Here is a 19,657-nt window from a genome sequence, read left to right as displayed (position 1 = left end):
GACGCCGGCACAGAGCAGAGACCCATTTCACAGATGGCGTGTAAAGGTTCGGCGAGCTCTCCGCGCTCTGGACGGAGACGGGTGTCTCGACGTTTTGGCTGTCAGTTTCTTTTTTTTTTTTTGGTGCCACATTTATGCACCCACAAAGGAACTGTTTGTTTCTACAAAATTCCCTCTAATATTTACAGTCGTGACCTCAGAATTCAGTACTTTCAAAAGCACTGAGTTTATGGAAAGTGTTGAAATGTTGGCTGACGTTTTGCTGACTTGCAGAGAGACATTTCAGACTATTAGGAGTTTTGACTTTTGACAGTGCTTTTGTCGTCAGTTAATTTTTTTCAGATGGTCTCCTATACTTTGAAAGGAAGCACTCTTTCTATAGCAACATCCGGGGGCAGGCACTTAGGCCATAGTAGACAGTTCTGTAGGTAGAAGATCCTTTTAAAAGTTAAAGTTTCTCTCTTTCATTCTTTTTCACTTTTTTTTTCTTCTGATTAATCGATACTCTCCTTGTGTGTTTCCTCTTGTCATATTGCTGAGAAACTATATTTAAAGTCGAATTTTGTTGCTTTATGTTTAGCTGATAAACTTTCTTAGGAAAATGGACTGTTGTCACATCTGAATTTAGACGCTTGCATAATTCAGCCAAGTTTCTCTTTTCACCAGGACACTTACCAACTGAAAGTCTTACTCAGGACTGCACCTTCAGTCTGAGAGAGCGGGTAGATGCAGTGGTCATCTGGAGGCCCTGCAGTTAATCCCCAGGTGCTTTCTGTATCCTGAGGGAAGAGGAGCCAAACTTGGATGTGTCTCCAAGATCTGGTTCAGTGTCTCCCAGATCCTGGAGACTTCTCCCCAAGTGCCCTCCATGCTCTGAGTGCTGGATCAGTATTACTTGTGGAGACATCCAGATGTCTCATTATACCTCATAGCCTTTAGCTTCCATTTTCCTGGCAGTGTTTCTGTAGGCATTGTGTAAATACATACCTGAAGAGAAGGTTCCTAAAGCTCTGTTGGTTCAGCCTTGACTTAGTGGGGAGATTGTTATCCTCTTGGTGTTAGAGATACACGTGACGTGTTTAGTTTCATTTCACGTACATGACAGACAACTCTGGGAAAGTTTCCTTTTGTAAAAGCTACCCTGGTGGAGGATTTTCCGGTGTTTAAAGCTGTTGTCTGTACTGATGGTATCTCTGTTTTCAAAGGCACAACCATTCATTCATTGGTGCCTCAGAGAAGAAAGCGGCTTCAGTAAACTTTCAGAGAGAGTTAGCTTGAAAAATAAAAAAGATCTTTTTAAATTTAAAGATTTTTTTAACTTTTAGAAGAGCTGACTTTATAGTTCACTCTTGAAATTCCATTTTGGTGTGTCTGGACTGGAGCTCCAGTAAGCACTTGCTGTCCTGGTTTTGCATCATACTTTCTTCGTTTTGTTCCATTCCTTCTGCAGCACACGTTTGATGGGAGCCCCTGGTCTAAGCAGTGTAGATAAAGGTAGTAGAAAAACTGCTTTCAAAGTCCATCTGGAGGCTTGGCTGTTGTGTACATAGCCCCCTTAGCAGCATTTTAATTTTCAAAAGTCTGTATACTACTTCTTGCAGCCATTGCACCCTCAGGAAGTCTGTGTTTGTTCATTGTAAAAATGACAGCAGAGTTGATAACTCATTTTCAGATTTTTTTTCACATAATTTAGAACATTTTACTCTGAATGAATTGTGCATCAGCCTTTCTGAGAAGAATGTAGAATGTTACTGGTTCAGATAAATTTAAGAACTGTTTATTTGCAACTGTGAGAAGAGGGGAAAGTCCCCAGAGATTAGGGGTAAACAGGATACATCATTACTTGAAAACCTTGTTAAATTATTTTAATAATATTCTGAAGCTGTCTAGAAGTTTTAATGACTTTCAGTTCATAATTAAAATTTTCCAAAGCCACTGCCCATCTGCCTCTGGTGCAGAGTGACCACCTTAGTCGAGGACCTGCTTACACTTCCAGGGTTAGAGAAACTTCTCAGTGTTGGGATATGTGTCTGAAATGCCCGGGGTTGTCCTCCGAGCTCTCAGTGGTGCTGCTGGTGTGATGACATTGGGTGATGAATCACCTGGCTGTAGCAATTTGAACATCTATAGCATAATTTACTAATCATGAAAGATGCACCATGAAACTGAAACCAATTCAGCAGATCCGGTTAGTCTAAATTTAAGTTGGAGCTTTGATTTTTTTCTTTCAGCCACTGGATCAGTTCTCTGCTTTGGAGTAAAGACTGGGGTTTCTGATCTAAGGATACGTTAGGAAAGAGGTGTTTCCTTTCCAGCTGTCTCGTTTAGCAGGCAAAGTTATGGTAATTCCACTGATTTGTTGCTATCCTACCCAGAATTGTTCAGTTGCTAACTGAACAGTTGTGTCTGACTCTGTGACTCCATGGGCTGTGATATACCAGGCTCCCCTGTCCTCCACTATCTCCTGGAGTTTGCTCAGATTCATGTCCATTGAGTCAGTGATGCTATCTAACCATCTTATCCTCTGCCGCCCCCCTTCTTTTCCAGTGAGTCCTCTCTTTGAAAAAAGTGGCCAAAATACTGGAGCTTCAGCTTCAGCATCAGTCCTTCTAATGAATATTTAGGGTTGATTTCTGTTAGGATTGATTGGTTGGTTCTCCTTGTGGTCCAAGGGACTCTCAAGAGTCTTCTCCAGCCCTACAATTCTAAAGCATCAACATGAGATTGCGTAGTATCTGAAAAATAGCAGTGTTCCATCCAAATGATGATCTGTTCTCTCCCAGTTGGACTGGATGTTGCCGCTTTAATTTTTCTCAGTCTCTATATTTAGAGTTCTGTATCTGACATTATGAATTTTCATAGTGGGGGAAAAGATAGAAGAAATGAGTAGATCTGTAACACTTTGTACCTGGCTGGAGTTTGTTTTTCTCTCCCTGTGGGTTAAAGTTTTTAAATTCCCACGTTGTGATTTTCTACCAAGCATGAAAGTGTGGCATTTGTGATTTAACCACTCTCAGTTTCATTGTTGGAAAAGTAACTTAAAATGTCCTCTTTTTAAACTGATACACTTAAATGCAGGTCTTGGTCCACAGTGCATTCTTAAGTCAGCAGAGAGGTAACAGTTGAGAAGAGGGGGGAACGTGTCTCCTTAGGAGACCTCCTTGGGCCATGGTTGGCGGTAGGGACTTTGGTTGGAGGAGTTACTGCCTGTGTTCCCTGGCTTTAGAAGGCGCTGCCACCTGTGCGCAGGTAAAAGCAGGCGTGGTTTACTGTGTGATGACTTTCTCACCTGTGACCCGGGTCAGGGACGGTGCCAGTCACAGAGAGTTGATAGGGGCTTGAATGAGTATGTGTAAAGTACTCAGAAGAATGATGAATGTGCCAAAAAATGTTAGCTTCTCAGCACAGATTCTTCAGTTTTCTCTCTCCATGGTGGCTTTAGTGTCTTCAGTAATTTTTCCATGGCACTTCTAGACTCAAAAGAGTATTTAGTAATTCCATTTATTAAGTAGATTCAGGTAATTTTATTAAGTATTATGTCTTAACAGATGTTATTTGAAAAAAAATACACATAAATTGAAAGAAAAGTTTTTACTTCTTTCTTAGATAACCACAGTAGCATACTCTTGGGATGGTTGCACCTGTTGGGCACAGCACAACCTCTCTAAGCAGGGGATCAGATTGGATGCAGTGGCTCGCTTTACTTGGGGTGGGGGTGGGGTGGTACTTGCCTTTCATCACAACAGTTACCCTGTTTTGTGATGATAGTGATGTCACTGAAAGAAATACAGCCTACGTAGTACTGAAACTGACTCTCCTGGGGCCTGGAATGGCTTGGTATTGCTGTTCTCCCTGTAGATTTGGGACATCCGTTGGGCCTCTGTGGGTTTGCTGCAGTATCCTGGAGCACCTGGTAAGTATGGGAACCGATGTTACTAGTATGTTAGCCCAACTCTAGGGTGGATCTGCACCAATCATTTAGATGTGAAAAACTTCCTTTTCCATTTGAACTTCAGCTCATGGGCTTGATTTGTAAGGTGTGTTACTGAAGAGTTTCTAGTGAAGTTTGGTTTATGCAGTAAGACTCAAGGGTCTGAGTTTTTTAAGCTCTTTGAAAAAAGCATGGCACACACCATGCAGGAACCAGTCTTGACCTGGAAGGGAGCGGACAGCCAGCTGGCTGGTCCACACAAGAGGTAGGAAGGGCCTTGGTCACCTTTTATTGAAAAAGCAAGTGACTTACCTGAGAATTTCTTGTCTAAAAACAGATTTTTTCCAGTTGACGGAGTGCTGGTGCCTTGTCTCCCAGGGCTCCCTGGTGATCCCCCTCCCTCTGCTCTGGCCTGGGGGGTCTGGATGGCGGACCCGGGCCCCCACAGGTCCTCCCTGTCACCCCTCCCTTCACCTCGCCTTCCCTTCTGTCTTTGCTCCTTTTGGTCCCCACTTTCAATCAGATCGTCCCCGTGGGACTGCGCTTCATGTGACTTTTAAGTGTATTCGCAGTATTTAGCTCTTTGAGAATATTTGGTTTTTAAATTTAACATTGATGACCTTGGAGTCATTCTGACTTCTCTTTTTCTCTCACAACCAACATTGTCTACCAGCAAATACCATTTTGTCTTTGAAATTGATCTAGGATTCAGCCCCTTTTCACTGCTGCTCCCCCAAACCCTGGCCCCCTTCACCTCTCCCTGGGACCCCCACAGCCTTCCAGCTGGCCGGCTCATTTCTGGCCTTACCCTTGAAGCTGATTCTCTCTGGAGTTGGGGGCAGTCCCTCCAAGAGAGAAGTTGGCACATAATTCCTTGGCTTCCACCTCTCCAGGGGCCACCCACCTTCTCTCGGCATGGTATTCTCAGGGCTTCCTGTGGGCTCTGAGACCCTCTGTCCGTGTCCCCCAACTCCACCCCCACCTGGCCTCCTGGCTGGGCCTCACACAGCACACGGCCCAGCAGCCCCTGCCCTGTCGCTCTCCTGACCCCCTCAGTGTTTCCCTCGCACACTGGGGCTGCTCATGTGTCACCGCCCAGGCCTGCGAGGGTTTGGCATCTCTTGGACTTTGCTCAGTCTTCTGGCTCAGCACCCCTGACAAACTTTTTTTTTTTTTTTTCTCATGGTTGTTGTTCTCCACCACAACCTGGGCTGCCCTGGAATAGAATGTGAGGTTCAGAACTTTATCTGCTATGTTCATGGCTGTATTTGTGGCACCTGGATGGTGCTGGGCACATAGTTGGTGCTCAGTAAATATTTGTAGAGGAAATTAATAAGTGAGCAAACATTACTCTAAAGGGGAAACTGTGTTATATGTAAGGTAGGAGCTTTTAATGGTGTAGTTATTTTCTTTAAATACATGTCTTTGTCAGGATCAGATAGCTTTGTAGGAAAATGTTTGGAGAGTTTGAGTCCTGGCCGCTGAGACTTGGTTTCAGGTAAACTACTATGCACTTACGTGGCTCTTTGTTTTTTGGTGCTGGAGCATTTTCTCTTTGGAGTTTTTGAATCGAGGAAATACATATTAATCTAGTAGAAGAAAAGTTCCATGGCCCATAATGTTTGAACTAGTCCTTCTGAGTTGTGTTCAAGTATGGTTTCTTTACTTCAAGTCAGGAGAAATGTATGAACAAACCGAGGCATTCTCAGGTCTGTGATTCAGCTTCTGCTCAGGAGCATTTAGGATTGAGGGACTGTCAACCTGGCATTTGGGTGAAGCCTTTGAAAAAGATACAGCTGTAACTTTCAGAAATGAAACTTTAACCTTAAAAGTATATAAATAAAGCAGGAATACATTTTCATTATGAAGAATGAAATCTAGAAGTTTAATTGTTAGGTCAGAAGGGGAGACCCCAAATCGCCCTGTGAAAAAGCTGTCCTCCGAGTTATACTCTGCCCCACTGGGTCGGAGATATCTTTTTAATTTTTGCCAGTCTAGTGGACAGGTTATAGTTTTTTGTTTTTTCTTTTTCTGAGCAGCTTTATTGAGCTTTAGTCTACATATTATAAAATTAATATCTGTTGTACGTGTACAGACTGTTAGTAAATGGTCACAGTTGTGCAGCCGCCACCGTGGTTCAGTTCTAGGACATTTCCATCACCCCAAGAACTGTTAGCAGTTAATCTCTGCCCCTAGGCGTAGGCACCTCTGATCTGCTTTCTGTCTCCAGAGATTGGCGTTTCCTAGATGTTGCGCAGAAGTGAGTCGTGTAGCATGCAGTCTCCTATCTGGCTTCTCTCACTCTGCGGTGTTTCTGAGGTTCGTTCGTGTTACTCCAGCTACAGTTGGCCCCTCCTTTTCTTGCTGTCTAGTATTCCAGTGCATGGACTCCTTTATCAGATATGTGATTTGCAGATATTTTCTTCTGTTCTTTGATTGTCTTTTAGTTAATCTGTCTTCAGAAGTGCAAACATTTTAAATGTTAAGTCCAGTTACCCATTTTTTTCTCTTATACTTTCAATATCGTATCTAAGAACTCTGACCAGCCCAAGGCCATCTTCCATCATAGTTGTTTTGGTGTTATACACCTGATGATTAGTGAGGTTCTTTTTATGTGGTTCTTCGTGCTTGTACCTCTTGAGAATTGCCTCTTCATCTGTGTGTATTTCAACATATACGCGGTATAGCCAAAAGCATATCTAAAAGATGGATTGGAAGAGCACTAGGGAAGATGTGCGTTTGATTTTTGTATTTTACGCCACATGTATTCGTTTTCTAGTATAGCTGTAACAAATTATCAGAAACTGAGTGGCTTAGAACAACTGAAATTTATTTTCTCACAGTTCTGGAGACTATAAGTTGAAAATCAAAGTATCAGCAAGGCTGTGCTTCTTCCTGAGGCCTTGGGGGTGGAGGTGGTCCTTTGTCACCTCTTTCCAGTGCCCAGAAATCCTTGCTGTTCCTTGACCAGTAGGTACATCACTCCAGTCTCTGCCTTGTCTTCACATGGCCTTCTCTCTCCCTGTGTTTTCCCTTCTGCCTCTTATCTGACCTGACAAGTGACTTCTTGTCATTGGATGTAGGGCCCATCTGTATATGATACGGAATGATCTTATTTGAGAGTTTGAACTTAATCATACCTATAAAGACCCCTTTTCCAAATAAGGTTCATTCCCAGGTCCTGGGTTGGCGGGGGGGCGGGGGGGTCAGGATGTGGACAAATCTTCTAGGGGTGCTGGTCAGCTCCTTGATCACGGCGTCTGCACTGGCATCCAGGTGCACGTCGGCAGCGTCCAACATGTGTCTGGTTTTATAACACTTTCTCCATCTAGAGGCATGTCCTTACTGTGCTCCTGACCCCTGAGCAAGTCCATGGTATCTGGAATTTTGGGCTTGAGATGTTGACTTAAGGTGGGATGATCTCTTAAGAAAAGATGAACCTATTATACAACCTCTCTTTCCTTTTTTTCCCCCCAAGAAAATAAATGTTTTTGTTTGGCTTCCTGCACACGTGTTACATGATGTTTCATTCCTCAGTGTTGTTTTAGGCCCTCGTTTGCCAAATTTTTTGAAGAAGTGAGCAGGGAGGGCTTCCCTGTTGGCTCAGTGGTTAAGAATCTGCCTGCCAATGCAGGAGACATGGGTTCGATCCCTAATCCAGGAAGATCCCATAGGCCGTGAAGCAACTGAGCCCGTGTGCCACAACTTCTGAGCCTGTGCTCTAGAGCCCGCGAGCTGCGCCTGCTGAGCCACGTGCCTCCGCTGCTGAAGCCCGCACACCCTGGGGCCGGTGCTCCACCACAAGAGGAGCCCCCACGATGAGAAGCCCACTCTCCGCGATGGGAGAAAACCTGTGCAACAGCGAAGACCCAGCACAGCCAGAAATAAGATAAATGAATGAATGCATCAGTAAATAAAATTATTTTTTAAAAACAGTAAACAGAAAAATTATGAAGAAACTGACAACAGGCTTATACCTTACCAGCGAGTGTCATGTCATGTGTTTGGAAATTTTTCCTTTTTCCAACAGATCTATTTAATGTTTAGAAGTAGTTGCATACATTTCAGAGCTGCAATTTTAGGTAGAGTCTTAGAACTAACAGTAACGCCTGTGGTAACAATTTTTACTACACTCACAGCTCACCATTTGTAGGCACTCTTAGTCTGGCTAGGTCAGCTTGAAAGTTCCTTAAGCACTGAGGTGAACAGCGGGAAGGGCCAGCAGGCAGGTCATTTTGAGGCTGAAGACCTGAGGGCCAGTGTCTGTGCCTGACCAAGGCCCCTCAGTATTGAGTGCCGCAGCGAGGACCAGGCCCGAGGTGGCCGACTCCTGGTCCACCGCAACCTCGCCAAGGGCTCGGGGAGTCAGACCCCGTCTGCCCACACAGAAAGGGCTTGTCCCTCAAGTTATCCCTGAGGGAAAGCCTTTGCCATAGAACTAAGCAGAATCGAAACATCACTTTCTTTAGTTCAGCAGCTGAAGAACTGAGTAGGGTAGCCGTACTGGCGGTTTTTAGTGTAGTCTTACTGATTCTAAAATTAAATCCGTCTTCTGAGAACTTGACAGCCAGTGCCATCGCTCCATCTGCTGTAGGATGTTCTGGCCTTTGGGGGCCATGTGCTGTGTAGTGTAGAACGAGGCCCTGGATTCACCATCAGAGCAGGTCCTCAGCATCTGCTCCTGGCTTCTTAGAGCTTACGTTCCAGCAAGAGCGTAGATTGTGTGCGTACAGGGTAAATTATATCATGTAATAGGTGATGCATGCTAGGAGGAAAGGAGAAAGAGAAAAGGGTAAGAGAAATGGGAGAATTGTTAACATCTCAAACGTTTTATTATAGAAACTTGCAAACTTGTATTAAAAGAAAATAGTATGAAGAACCCCTCCAAGCTTGTCACTCAGTTTCAACAACTAAGTGGTCAGTCTTGCTTCTTTATACCCCTGCCCATTCCTTCCAATCCTGTTGTTATTTTGAAGCAAATCTCAGGCATCGAACATTTATCAGTAAGTCTATGTGTTGTGGACTGAATGTTTGTGTGCCCCACCCAAATTCCTACATTGAAGCCCAGACCACTAATGTGGTTGTATTTGCAGATGGGACCTTCTGGGAGATAATTAGGATTGGCTTGGATTACGAGGGTGGGGACCTCATGGTGGGGTCATTGGCCTCGTAAGAAGAGGAGGAGAGGCTGGGAGAGCAAGTCAGCAAGCAGGGAGCCCTCACTGGGAAGCCACAAGGAGGCACCTTGGACTTCAGCCTCCAGAACAAGGAGGAAGACAGTTGTATGTATTGTTTAAGCCACTCCATCTGGGGTGTTCTGTCATGGCAGCCTGAGCTAAGACAGCCTGGAGCACTGAAAGATAAGGACTTTAAAAAATAAGACTGCAAAATCTTTATCACGTCTAAAAATACAATTCCTTAGTATCAAATATTGAGTGTTTACATTTCCAGTGTCTGATGTGTCTTTTTTTAAAAATTTCTTTAAATTATTTAGTGTCAGTAGGTTTTTAGATTGATGTTTTCATTCTGTCTTGACGTCTGAGTTTCCCTCTCACCCTCTGGTTCCTTATCGCTTGTTGAAGAGCCTGGGGGGTGTGCCTTGTGTCCGTTTGCCCGCTGGCTTCTGAGGTGTGGAATCCTTGTTGTAGGAATCTTTAGTTCCTTTGCTCTCTGGTGTGACATGATGTTCCAGACTCACTTTGTGCATTTCCTGCTCTGGCCCGGGAATCAGCCCTTCTTCGGGGAGCCCCGATTCCTTCTGGTGGGAGATCGTATTTGGAGACCCCAGTCTGTGTGCTTGGGCTTCTAGTTGCTGCTGGGCCTTTATAGGGGGAAGAGCTGGGTTCTAAATTCATTCTGATCTTTTCAGTTCAAATTCAGAAATTTAGGGCTTTATTTAACTGCTCTGTCCTCTGTATTTGGTTTCTGCCTGCTCTCTCTCTCTCGTGTATTTTTTCTTCCAGTTTTCAGGCATGCTTGGGGATGATAGAACAAGGTCCTCAGACTGGATCAGGGTCCCGTGGAGTGCTCATGGGGGGCCAGAGTTTCTGATGGAGCAGGATGGGGTAGAGCCTGGGAGTGAGGACCTCTCACAGATGCCCAGGTGACCCTGGTGCTGTGGGTCCAGGGCCCTCCTCAGTCCACCTCACACAGCCTCTGATAGCCCTGTGACTGCCACCAGCAGTGCAACAATCTAGTGTGTAGCCCTGTCCTTTCTGCCCTGTGCCTCCCTGACCTGAAGCATCTCCTTCTGTAGGAAATAATCATACGTGTTGTATTAGTATTTCCCTTTCTTAGATAAGAGATCGCAGACTGCATACACATTCCCGACTTCACTTTCCCCCCAAGATTTCTGGGAGAACAGAGTGTAGAGATGGTGCCCTCTCTTGTTTACAGTCCTTAGAGCCCTGTTACAGAGAAGGCAATGGCACCCCACTCCAGTACTCTTGCCTGGAAAATCCTATGGACAGAGGAGCCTGGTAGGCTGCAGTCCATGGGGTCGCTGAGAGTCGGATACGACTGAGCGACTTCACTTTCACTTTTCACTTTCCTGCATTGGAGAAGGAAATGGCAACCCACTCCAGTGTTCTTGCCTGGAGAATCCCAGGGATGGGGGAGCCTGGTGGGCTGCTGTCTATGGGGTCGCACAGAGTCGGACACGACTGAAGTGACTTAGCAGCAGCAGAGCCCTGTTATGTCGATATGCCATGGTTTACTCTGGCCATCCATCAGTGGAATTTGAATGGTTTCATCTTTTGCTGTGTGACACAGTCTTACAATCAAATATATTTTCCCCATGTATCTGTTGGGGTCTGTCACTGTGAGGATTGCTGGGGCTGTGGTAACCACAGTTTTGCTGGTTCAAATCCCCCTTCAAAACAGTGCTCCTTTTGAAAATGATAGTGAGACCCCACTGAGAAAGTGAGTGATCTTTTCGAACGGACTTTTAAGGAGGTGAGAGGGAAATCCAGGGGAAGAGCGGTTTGGGAGAAGCCTCCGGTCCAAGTGCCTGAAACAAGCAAGATATCCTCCTGAATTTCAAATGCTGTGATTCAAACGGCTGTAGCTTGACTATATTCCCTGTGTTTTAAAAATACGTAAACTTTCAAAGGCTGATTTTTTGGTCTTCTTATATATAGATGCACTTATCCAGTCTTTCTTCTGTTAAATTCCTGAGTTTTGGGTCTAATGTGGTCTCTGAGTGCTAGAGAAGGTCATTACTATCCTGTCTTTCTTCTTAAAAAAAGGAGACTTTGGGACTTTCTGTCTCGAGCGGCCTCTGTGCATTGGCTGTAGTTTCTTTTCTGCAAACAGTCCGGAACTCGGTTAACCCTCACAGAGTGCACTTCGTCCCTTTGGTCACGCCTTCGGGCAGGGTGGTGCTGGTTGCGAAGCCAGGGAAGCAGCACGGGGAGAGCGAGCAGGTGTCTGTCACCGGCAGGCTGGGGAGCTGGTGACCAGACCTGTCAGGAAAAGTTAGTGCTGAGATGGCAGGATGGGCCGAGTTGTGATTTAAGGACACTGGAGTGGGTTGCCATTTCCTTCTCCAGGGGATCCTCCCAACCCAGGGATCAAACCCACATCTGCTGCATTGCAGGTAGATTCTTTACCAGTGAACCATCCAGGAAGCCCAAGAAACAATAAAATGAGAGAAAGAAGCATCTGCAGCAGCAGTGCATACTGTTGAGTCAGAGTGGGCAGCTGTACTCTGACGAGCTGCTTGACTCACCTGGGCGGGGAGCCGTGGGTGCCTGGGCTTCCCGGTATGGGGTGGCCCTCGGGCTGCTGGGAGGACTCCGGGTGACTGAGCACCTGCGCAGTAAACGAATGGTCCCCCCCCTGACTTCTGTCAGCTAGTTCTCACCTGGGGCCAAACCCTCTAGTGCTAATAGCAAGTCCTCCTGGATCATCAGATTGGGATAGTCCATAGATTGGGGGTGGGGAGGGCAAATCAAATGCTTCTCTTTGTTTTAAATCAGTCCTATGACTTCACTTTCTATGGTTGTGTCAGTTTCTTGTGACTGCTGTAACAAATTACATAGACTTTGTGCCTAAAAGTAACACAGAGGTATTTTCTCCAAGTCATGGAAGTCAGAAGTCTGACATGGTTCTGTCTGGACATGGTTCCTGTGGATAGGGCTGCTTCTTCTGAGGGCTCCAGGGAAGAATCCCCTTTCCGGCAGCTGGAGGTGCCTGCTCCCTTGGCTCTCTGGGCCCCAGTTCAGTCTTTCTCGTGACTCCATCTCTCTGGTTGTGGCTCTTCCCCATGTAAGGACCCTTGGGAGCACAGTGGGCCTGTCCGGATAAGCCAGGATCATCTCTTTATTTTAAGGTTAGCTGACTAGCAGCTTTAATCCATCTGCAACCTTGATTCTTCCTTGCTGTGTAATGTAACATGTTCACAGGCCCCGGGGAGCAGGACGATTCTGTCAATTTCTGAATGCCCTTGACACATGTCTGATTCTATAAGTATGAAAGCCCTGTGTCCTTCCCAACAAATAGGTGACTTTTCTGTTTAACCTTTGGCTCCCCCTGAGGCATGATTGGTAACTTTGGAGCACTCGCACCACATTTGTTAATTTATGCCACCCTTTCTGTAGATGGTTTAGTGCTAAATGCAGTCTTACGTCATCATCAAATCCTAAAATTTAAAAAAAATTACATAAATATTACATATGCATAAATACTGCATATAAATAACCATAAATATTGCAGCTACATTAGCAACAACAAACGTATAGCTTTTTGAACAGAGATACAAATATTTTCTTCTCAATTAAGAGAATAGGTGCCTTTATGTTAGCCTAGTCTAGACACCCAGTGTTGCTGAGATGCAGACGGGGATCTCTCTCTAACCTCCACCCCAGACGGAGCCAGCTCACACGGTTTGGTTGGATGTTGATTCCAGCAGGGTTGAGCTTCATGTGCCTTTCCTCTGCTGGAGGCTCTTTCACACAGAACAGGACCCTGGACTCATCCTCTGCTCTTTAAGTATCAGCATAAGACTGATTCTGCTCTGGTCGCAGTTGACTGTTAACTGAAGATCAGGATTTAAAATTGCTTTGGCACTAAATAACCTTGTGACATTGCAGTTCTAGTGGATCCTAAAATAAAAGTTTTGTGCAGAAAAATGATTGAAAGTGAAAGTTTCCATTGCTGTTTGCATTGGTGAAGGGTGAAGCCAATGCTGTGCGACTGACCTCAGCTGTGAGTGGCCCTGAGTGCGGCTGGGCGGGTCTGCTGCGCCCTCCTGCGCTTGGTCTGGACATGTTACTCGGCTCTGCTTAGACTCTGATCTTAGTGATGGTGTGTTGGCTCTAAAAGACTGGCCTACAGGTTTCTATTTTTAGTTATAATTGATTTCTTTGAAAATTAGAGTTGTTTCAAAAATAGCCAATTTCTTACTGTCTCTTTTTGTTGTTCATTCGCTGGGTTGTTTACGACTCTTTGCGACCCCAGGGACACCAGGCTTGCCTGTCCTTCACCATCTCCCAGAGCTTGCTCAAACTCATGTCCATTGAGTCAGTGATGCCATCCAGCCATCTCATCCTCTGCCCTCCTTCTCCTCCTGCCCTCAGTCTTTCCCAGCATCAGGGTCTTTTCCAGTGAGTCGGCTCTTTGCATCAGGTGGCCAAAGTATTGGAGCTTCAGCTTCAGCATCAGTCCTTCCAATGAATATTCAGGATTGATTTCCTTTAGGATTGACCGGTTTGATCTTCTTGCTGTCCAGGAGAGTCCAGGGGACTCTCAGGAGTCTTCTCCGGCATCGCAATTCAAAAGCATCAATTCTTTAGCACTCAGCCTTCTTTATGGTTCAACTCCCACATCTCTACATGACTACTGGAAAGACCATAGCTTTGACTATACAGACCTTTGTTGGCAAAGCGGTATCTCTGCTTTTTAATACACTGTCTAGGTTTGTCATAGCTTTTCTTCCAGTATTCACTCAAGTATTCTTGGGCTTCCGTTGTGGCTCAGCTGGTAAAGAATCTGCCTGAAATGTGGGAAACCTGGGTTCGATCCCTGGGTTAGGAAGATCCCCTGGAGAAGGGAAAGGCTACCCACTCCAGTATTCTTGCCTGAAGAGTTCCTTGGACTGTATAGTCCATGGGGTCACAAAGAGTCAGACACCACTGAGCGACTTTCACTTTCACTTTTTTTCCAGGGAGCAAGTGTCTTTTGATTTCATGGCTGCACTCACTGTCCACACTGATTCTGGAGCCCAAAAAAGAAAAGCTGCCACTGTTTTCACTGTTTCCCCATCTGTTTGCCATGAGTGATGGGACCGGATGCCATGATCTTAGTTGTTTGAATGCTGAGCTTTAAGCCAGTATTTTAACTGTCCTCTTTCACCTTCATCAAGAGGTTCTTCAGTTCTTCACTTTCTGCCATTAGAGTGGTATCATCCACATATTTGAGGTTGTTGATATTTCTCCCTGATGTACTCCTTTCCCAGTTTTGATTCCAGCTTATGCTTCATCCAGACTGGCATTTCGCATGATGTAGTCTGCATATAAGTTAAATACACAGGATGACAGTATACAGCCTTGATGTACTCCTTTCCCAGTTGTGAACCAGTTCATTTTTCCATGTCTGGTTCTACTTGTTGCTTCTTGTCCTGTATACATGTTTCTCAGGAGACAGGTAAGTCTCCTATTTGGTATTCCTATCTCTTTAAGAATTTTGCACAGTTTGTTGTGATACACACAGTCAGAAAGGCTTTAGCTTAGTCAGTGAAGCAGAAGTAGATATTTTTTTGGAATTCCCTTGCTTTTTCTTCTTTCTTTTTCTCTTGCTTTTTCTGTGATCCAGTGGATGTTGGCAATTTGATCTCTGGTTCCTCTGCCTTTTCTAAATCCAGCTTGTACATCTGGTACTGTTGAAGCCAGCTTGAAGGATTTTGAGCATTACCTTGCTAGCATGTGAAAATCTAAATGACACATCTTTATCTATATTTATTTATATTCTGTTGGACATGTGTTAGTGTCTTCTCAATATTGGTAAAAGTTAACTGTTTTATAATTGAGTTCCCAAGTCCTTCTGTTTTTAAAATTTTAAGAAAATGTTCAGCTGAGTTTATTGAAATGTGACCCATATATACCTAAGTCACTGAAATCATCTTTTTTAACTCCCACCCCCCAACTGGCCATGTTTAATTAGTTCTTACTTGCTTTTAACATAGAAAGTTTAAAATTATGTGATTAATACATAAATATATGCTTCTAAAAATCTCAGAGAATGCAGTCCTAATTCAGAAAATAGTGAAGGTCTGCCTCAGATATCTGAGTGCATGGACCAGAGTCTGATCACAAATGGCAGACATGGGAAGAGAGGCATAGGTAGTCAGGAGCCCAGGGCTCCGCTGGCCTTTTTCTCAGACGTCTCTTGTTGTGGAACATGGGCTTAGTAGCCTCGCAGCGTGTGTGTGGGATCATAGTTCCCTAACCAGGGATCGCACGTGCGTCCCCTGCACTGGAAGCGGATTCTTAACTACTGGACCACCAGGGAAGTCCGAGTGAATCTTAGTAGGCCTCCTGAGAAAGAAAAATAAACACAGCAGTTTTCTGAGCGAAGTTCTCTCAACACATCATCTTAGCCTTGTTTTTGCTTCTAGTAGCTGTATTCTAACAGCAGAGCCCCTGTTGTTCTCATGCCCCTGTGCAGCCCACGGGATCAAAACGAAGCTGCTCTTAGAGTTCAGACCTCAGCACGCCAGTGACGTTTCTGCTAACTGGTTGGGCTGTTTTGGGGCACTACAAAGTATTAATACACATTGTTAATTACCTATCAAGTGAACGGAGATTTTATTCTTCTGAGGTTTTACATATAAGCTCTTTCCTGTCTGTCTTTTATGGCTCTTTCCAGCCCATTTTCAAGGATACCTCCCTCTGTTTTCCATAATACTCAGTATAAAAACTTGAGAGTATTATCATTAATAATAGCCATGCATTCTGAGGAAATCACGGTGGCTTTTCTTCACGTTCAGTCAACATAGGGTTTCAGTGGATGGGAGTGAAAAGTAGGGTGCTGTGTCAGTTTGCTCGGGGTGCTCGGGGTAACAAAATACTCCAGGCTGGGGGTGGGGGGAGCTGAAACAGCAGAACTTTGTTTCCTCGCTGTCTGGAGGCTGGAGGGCCAAGGTCAAGGTGTCAGCAGGGCTGGCTGTGAGACCTCCCTCGGTGGCTTGTCAGTGGCCATGTCTTCTTGCTGCGTCCTCACGTGGTCTTTCCTGCCCGAGTGACTGCGTGTCCACATTTTCTCTTGTAAGGATGTCTAAGGGATTTAATCAACTTCCCTGGTGGCTCAGATGGTAAAGTGTCTGGCTGCAATGTGGGAGACCCGGGTTCGATCCCTGGGTTGGGAAGATCCCTGGAGAAGGAAATGGCAACCCACTCCAGTACTCTTGCTTGGAAAATACCATGGATGGAGGAGCCTGGTAGGCTACAGTCCATGGGGTTGCAAAGAGTCAGACATGACTGAGCGACTTCACTTTCTTTCTGAAGGGATTTAATCAGGGCCCATTCAAAAGCCCTTGTTCTCACCTAATCACCTCTTTCAGATACAGTCACATAACAGAGGTGCTGAGGGGTTAGGGTTTCAATATGTGAATTTTGCTGGGACACAGTTCAGCTCCTTAACAGGGGCTGAGATCAAATGGTCACATGTTCAGCGCCCAGTTATTATCAGACGATGTCTCTGCCCTTGACAGGTGTGTTAATTGACCTGTAATCTTTTAAAATTAAATTTAGGACACAGATTAAAGATTTATTTCATGATTGAATGTAAGAAAAATTGTTACTTTACAGCCTCCAGTTGGACAAGTTTTATATTGTATAACAGGATTTCCTGTGGGAGACACTTGAGAAAGGGGTGTGTAGGAGGCACTTCATTTGTTTTCCCTGTTGCAGAGGTTACTTGTACCTTTATGTGAGACTTTATTGCAAGGAGCATATATATAAAAAGTTAAGTGAAAGAGAAGAAAGCTTCCCTGTGGTTGCCCTAATTTCTTTTTAGCAGAGAGTAGTCATTTTTTTTTATATGTTAATTCTAGAACCTTTTCAAGAGGCAGCAGGAGTTGGCACTCAAAGATAAGAAATTAGAAGCTAACTAAAGGTTTTCTTACTTTAATGGTTTCTAAGACAATTACCAAATACGTGAATGCAGTGAAAACGGATGAGTTAAAACCTAAAAGCTGTTTTTATGGCAACAATAAATTATTAACAGTAACCCTTATTAACGATTTACTCTGCGTCGGGCCTTGTTCAAGGTTATTGTGTTGACTCAGTCTCACAATGACCCTGTTGGAAGCTATTCGTATTTTCCCATTTCACAGATGGCCCCTGAGGCACAGAAAGGATGGTCTTCCCAAGTGTATTCAGCTAGTAGGTGGTGGAGCTCAGAAGGGACCCAGGTGGTCAACATTGCAGCATCTGTGTCCAGTCCCCATGCCCCACTGCCTCTCTGAGGATCAGCTCAGTTGCCCAGAAACATCACTCCTCTCTGTAGTGACTTGACATTGTTATGTGGTTTGGGAAAGGTTCCGTTTTGTTTGTTTTCTTTTTTTTTTTAAGGCTCGTGGTAGCAAAATAAGTATGTATGTCAGTGGCCCACATCACTTACCAATGATTTCTTTAAGATCAATATAAATACAGTTGGAAAAAGGTTTCGCTTAACGGTAGCGGATCCTGAGTGTAAGACTGAGCCATTGATTTTGAAAGGTTCTTTCTAGGCTGAAGTAGGATGTGGCTATACTGTCATTTTAGGAGAGCTAAGTGGATTTTTCAGTTCTGTTAAGGCCGGGATGAAAGAGCTGAGTTAACAGCTGAGCTGTGAAGTCAGAGACTCCCGAGTTCCTCACTGGTCTCTGCCACCAGCAAGCTGTGTACTCTGAGCGCGGGGCCCTTACAGCTCCTCTGTCCTTGGTGTGCGGTTGGATCTGCCTCCAGGGCTTCCCATGAGGACAAGTGAGAGCAGGTGTGTTTGGTGTCCTGGGTACCAGAGAGTAGCCTGTGTGTCTTGGCTCCTGCTGGAATTTGGTGAAGAAACTCACATCCACTTGTCCTGGCTTCCTTTTCTGCCTGGAGTTTCATGGCTGTTTTATCCAAGTTGAAGAAGTGGCTGTGGGAGCTGACACAGGTGCGCGGCTGGGCAGGGTTGGTCCAGCTCCGCCCTCCTTAGCTGTCAGACCTCTTCCTCCTCCTCTTACTCTTAGGGAGAATTTATCTCCTCAGGGAGGCCAGGTGGGGGCGAAGTTAGATAAGTGCTGGATTTTCTAGAGACCACTTCTTTAAAGATACAAAACAACCTGTTTTGTGATGTCATTTTGCTAAATTATTCAATTGTGTAAAAATACCAATTAATACATTTTAGAGCCCATTTTCCCTATATTTACCTAACAGTGCCATGTTTATTCCTGTTGTAGGTGCTGGAGATCAGAATTTATTTACCTCCATTTACCCGACACTTTCCCAGCAGCTTCCAAGAGAACCGATGGAATGGAGAAGGTATGACATCCCCCTCCTTGTTTTGTAGGTGTCAGTGTGAGTGAGTGAAGCAGTGAAAGTGAGAGCCTGAGTTCTAAGGAGACTGAGAAGAAGGGCCCGTAATCTGTGAGCCTTTTTTTAAGGAACGTGTTGTTTTCTGAACAAGACCTGCGATGATAGAAATGGGACATGTCTTCAGACTCACAGGCCCCTCGTATAGAGGTGACTTCTGACTTGTGGTGGCATTTGGTTAAGGAGATGGGCACCCATATTCCTCAGAGGAGCTGGTGCCTCTGCGTCTTAACCAGGACCTCGTCACCCTGAGTGCCTGGGCTCTTCTCTTAAGGATGAGAAAGTGGACAGAAGGATGATCTTTAAAATTAGGAGTGCCATCAGATCAGTCCTCCCATTGGCCCTGTTGTTTGTAATTGTTCCTCTAATGACTTGTTCTGAGGAAATAATTGACTTTGAATTATTTTACTGAAAAACTAACTTCTGGTAAGATTAGATATAATTTGTAGAAAATGTTTGGATTGTTAATACTGTTTATTAATAATATTAATATTGTTAATACCTGTTAATACTGGTAGTCTGATTTTAACCAAGGTGAATGAAAAATTTCCTGTTGTTATTCATGCTCATGTAATTCTGATTCTTGCTACATTATTCCTTTCTGACCACCAGTTTTTACCCTCCTAACGTGAAGAATTAACATTCTGGATGACTTTACCAGGCTCTCTGTTGAATCTAGTCTAATCTTTGTGCCTGCTTAGTGTTACAAGGAATGTATTTATTTACCAAAATGTAATATAAAGAATGTACAGAACTGGGAGAATTCCCTTACAGAAAAATTATTCAACTATTGAAGAGGCCCAGTGCTGTGAATGAGAGAAAACAATTCAGCAAATGGAAGAATTTAATAATACTGAAGAAATGGAGTGATGTGGAAAGGATTTCAAACAAGTATACATTATTCAAACATTCAGAAAGATAAAAGAAATGAGAAATGGGCTTATGAGAAAAAAATGGAATAGAGACCCTGCATAGATTTAATGTGCATATTCTTTGCTTCACCGTCTTGAAAACTAAATGAGAGAAGAGTACTAGAAAGGCCTAAACGTTTAAGGACAGAGAAGGCGGAGGCGGCAGCAGCGGAGACATGGATATCTTTCTGGGACCAGAAGGATGGACAGAGGAATGGGAGGGAAGGCCCTCTGTGTGTCTGCAGAGGGGACACCCTGAG

At 44.5% G+C, this 19,657-nt stretch overlaps 1 protein-coding gene across 2 annotated transcripts in view; it reads left to right on the top strand.

The window, feature by feature from the left end:
- The window catches only part of TRAPPC10 (trafficking protein particle complex 10), a 75,852-nt gene that overhangs the window by 694 nt on the left and 55,501 nt on the right, over positions 1–19,657 (top strand). The window contains exons 1-2 of one of the 2 annotated variants that reach the window (XM_010834898.1): positions 7–100; positions 18,354–18,435. In XM_010834898.1, the coding sequence (XP_010833200.1) occupies positions 34–100; positions 18,354–18,435 (149 nt within the window). In that variant the 5' untranslated portion in view covers positions 7–33. Of the gene's footprint in view, positions 1–6; positions 101–18,353; positions 18,436–19,657 lie in introns of those variants that run through there. The other variant, XM_010834899.1, reaches the window with a different exon arrangement.

The sequence above is a fragment of the Bison bison genome, unplaced genomic scaffold, assembly GCF_000754665.1.
Source record: "Bison bison bison isolate TAMUID 2011002044 unplaced genomic scaffold, Bison_UMD1.0 scf7180017864037, whole genome shotgun sequence".
NCBI classification, from domain to species: Eukaryota; Metazoa; Chordata; class Mammalia; order Artiodactyla; family Bovidae; genus Bison; species Bison bison.
This window is presented reverse-complemented; position numbering and strand designations above follow the sequence as displayed.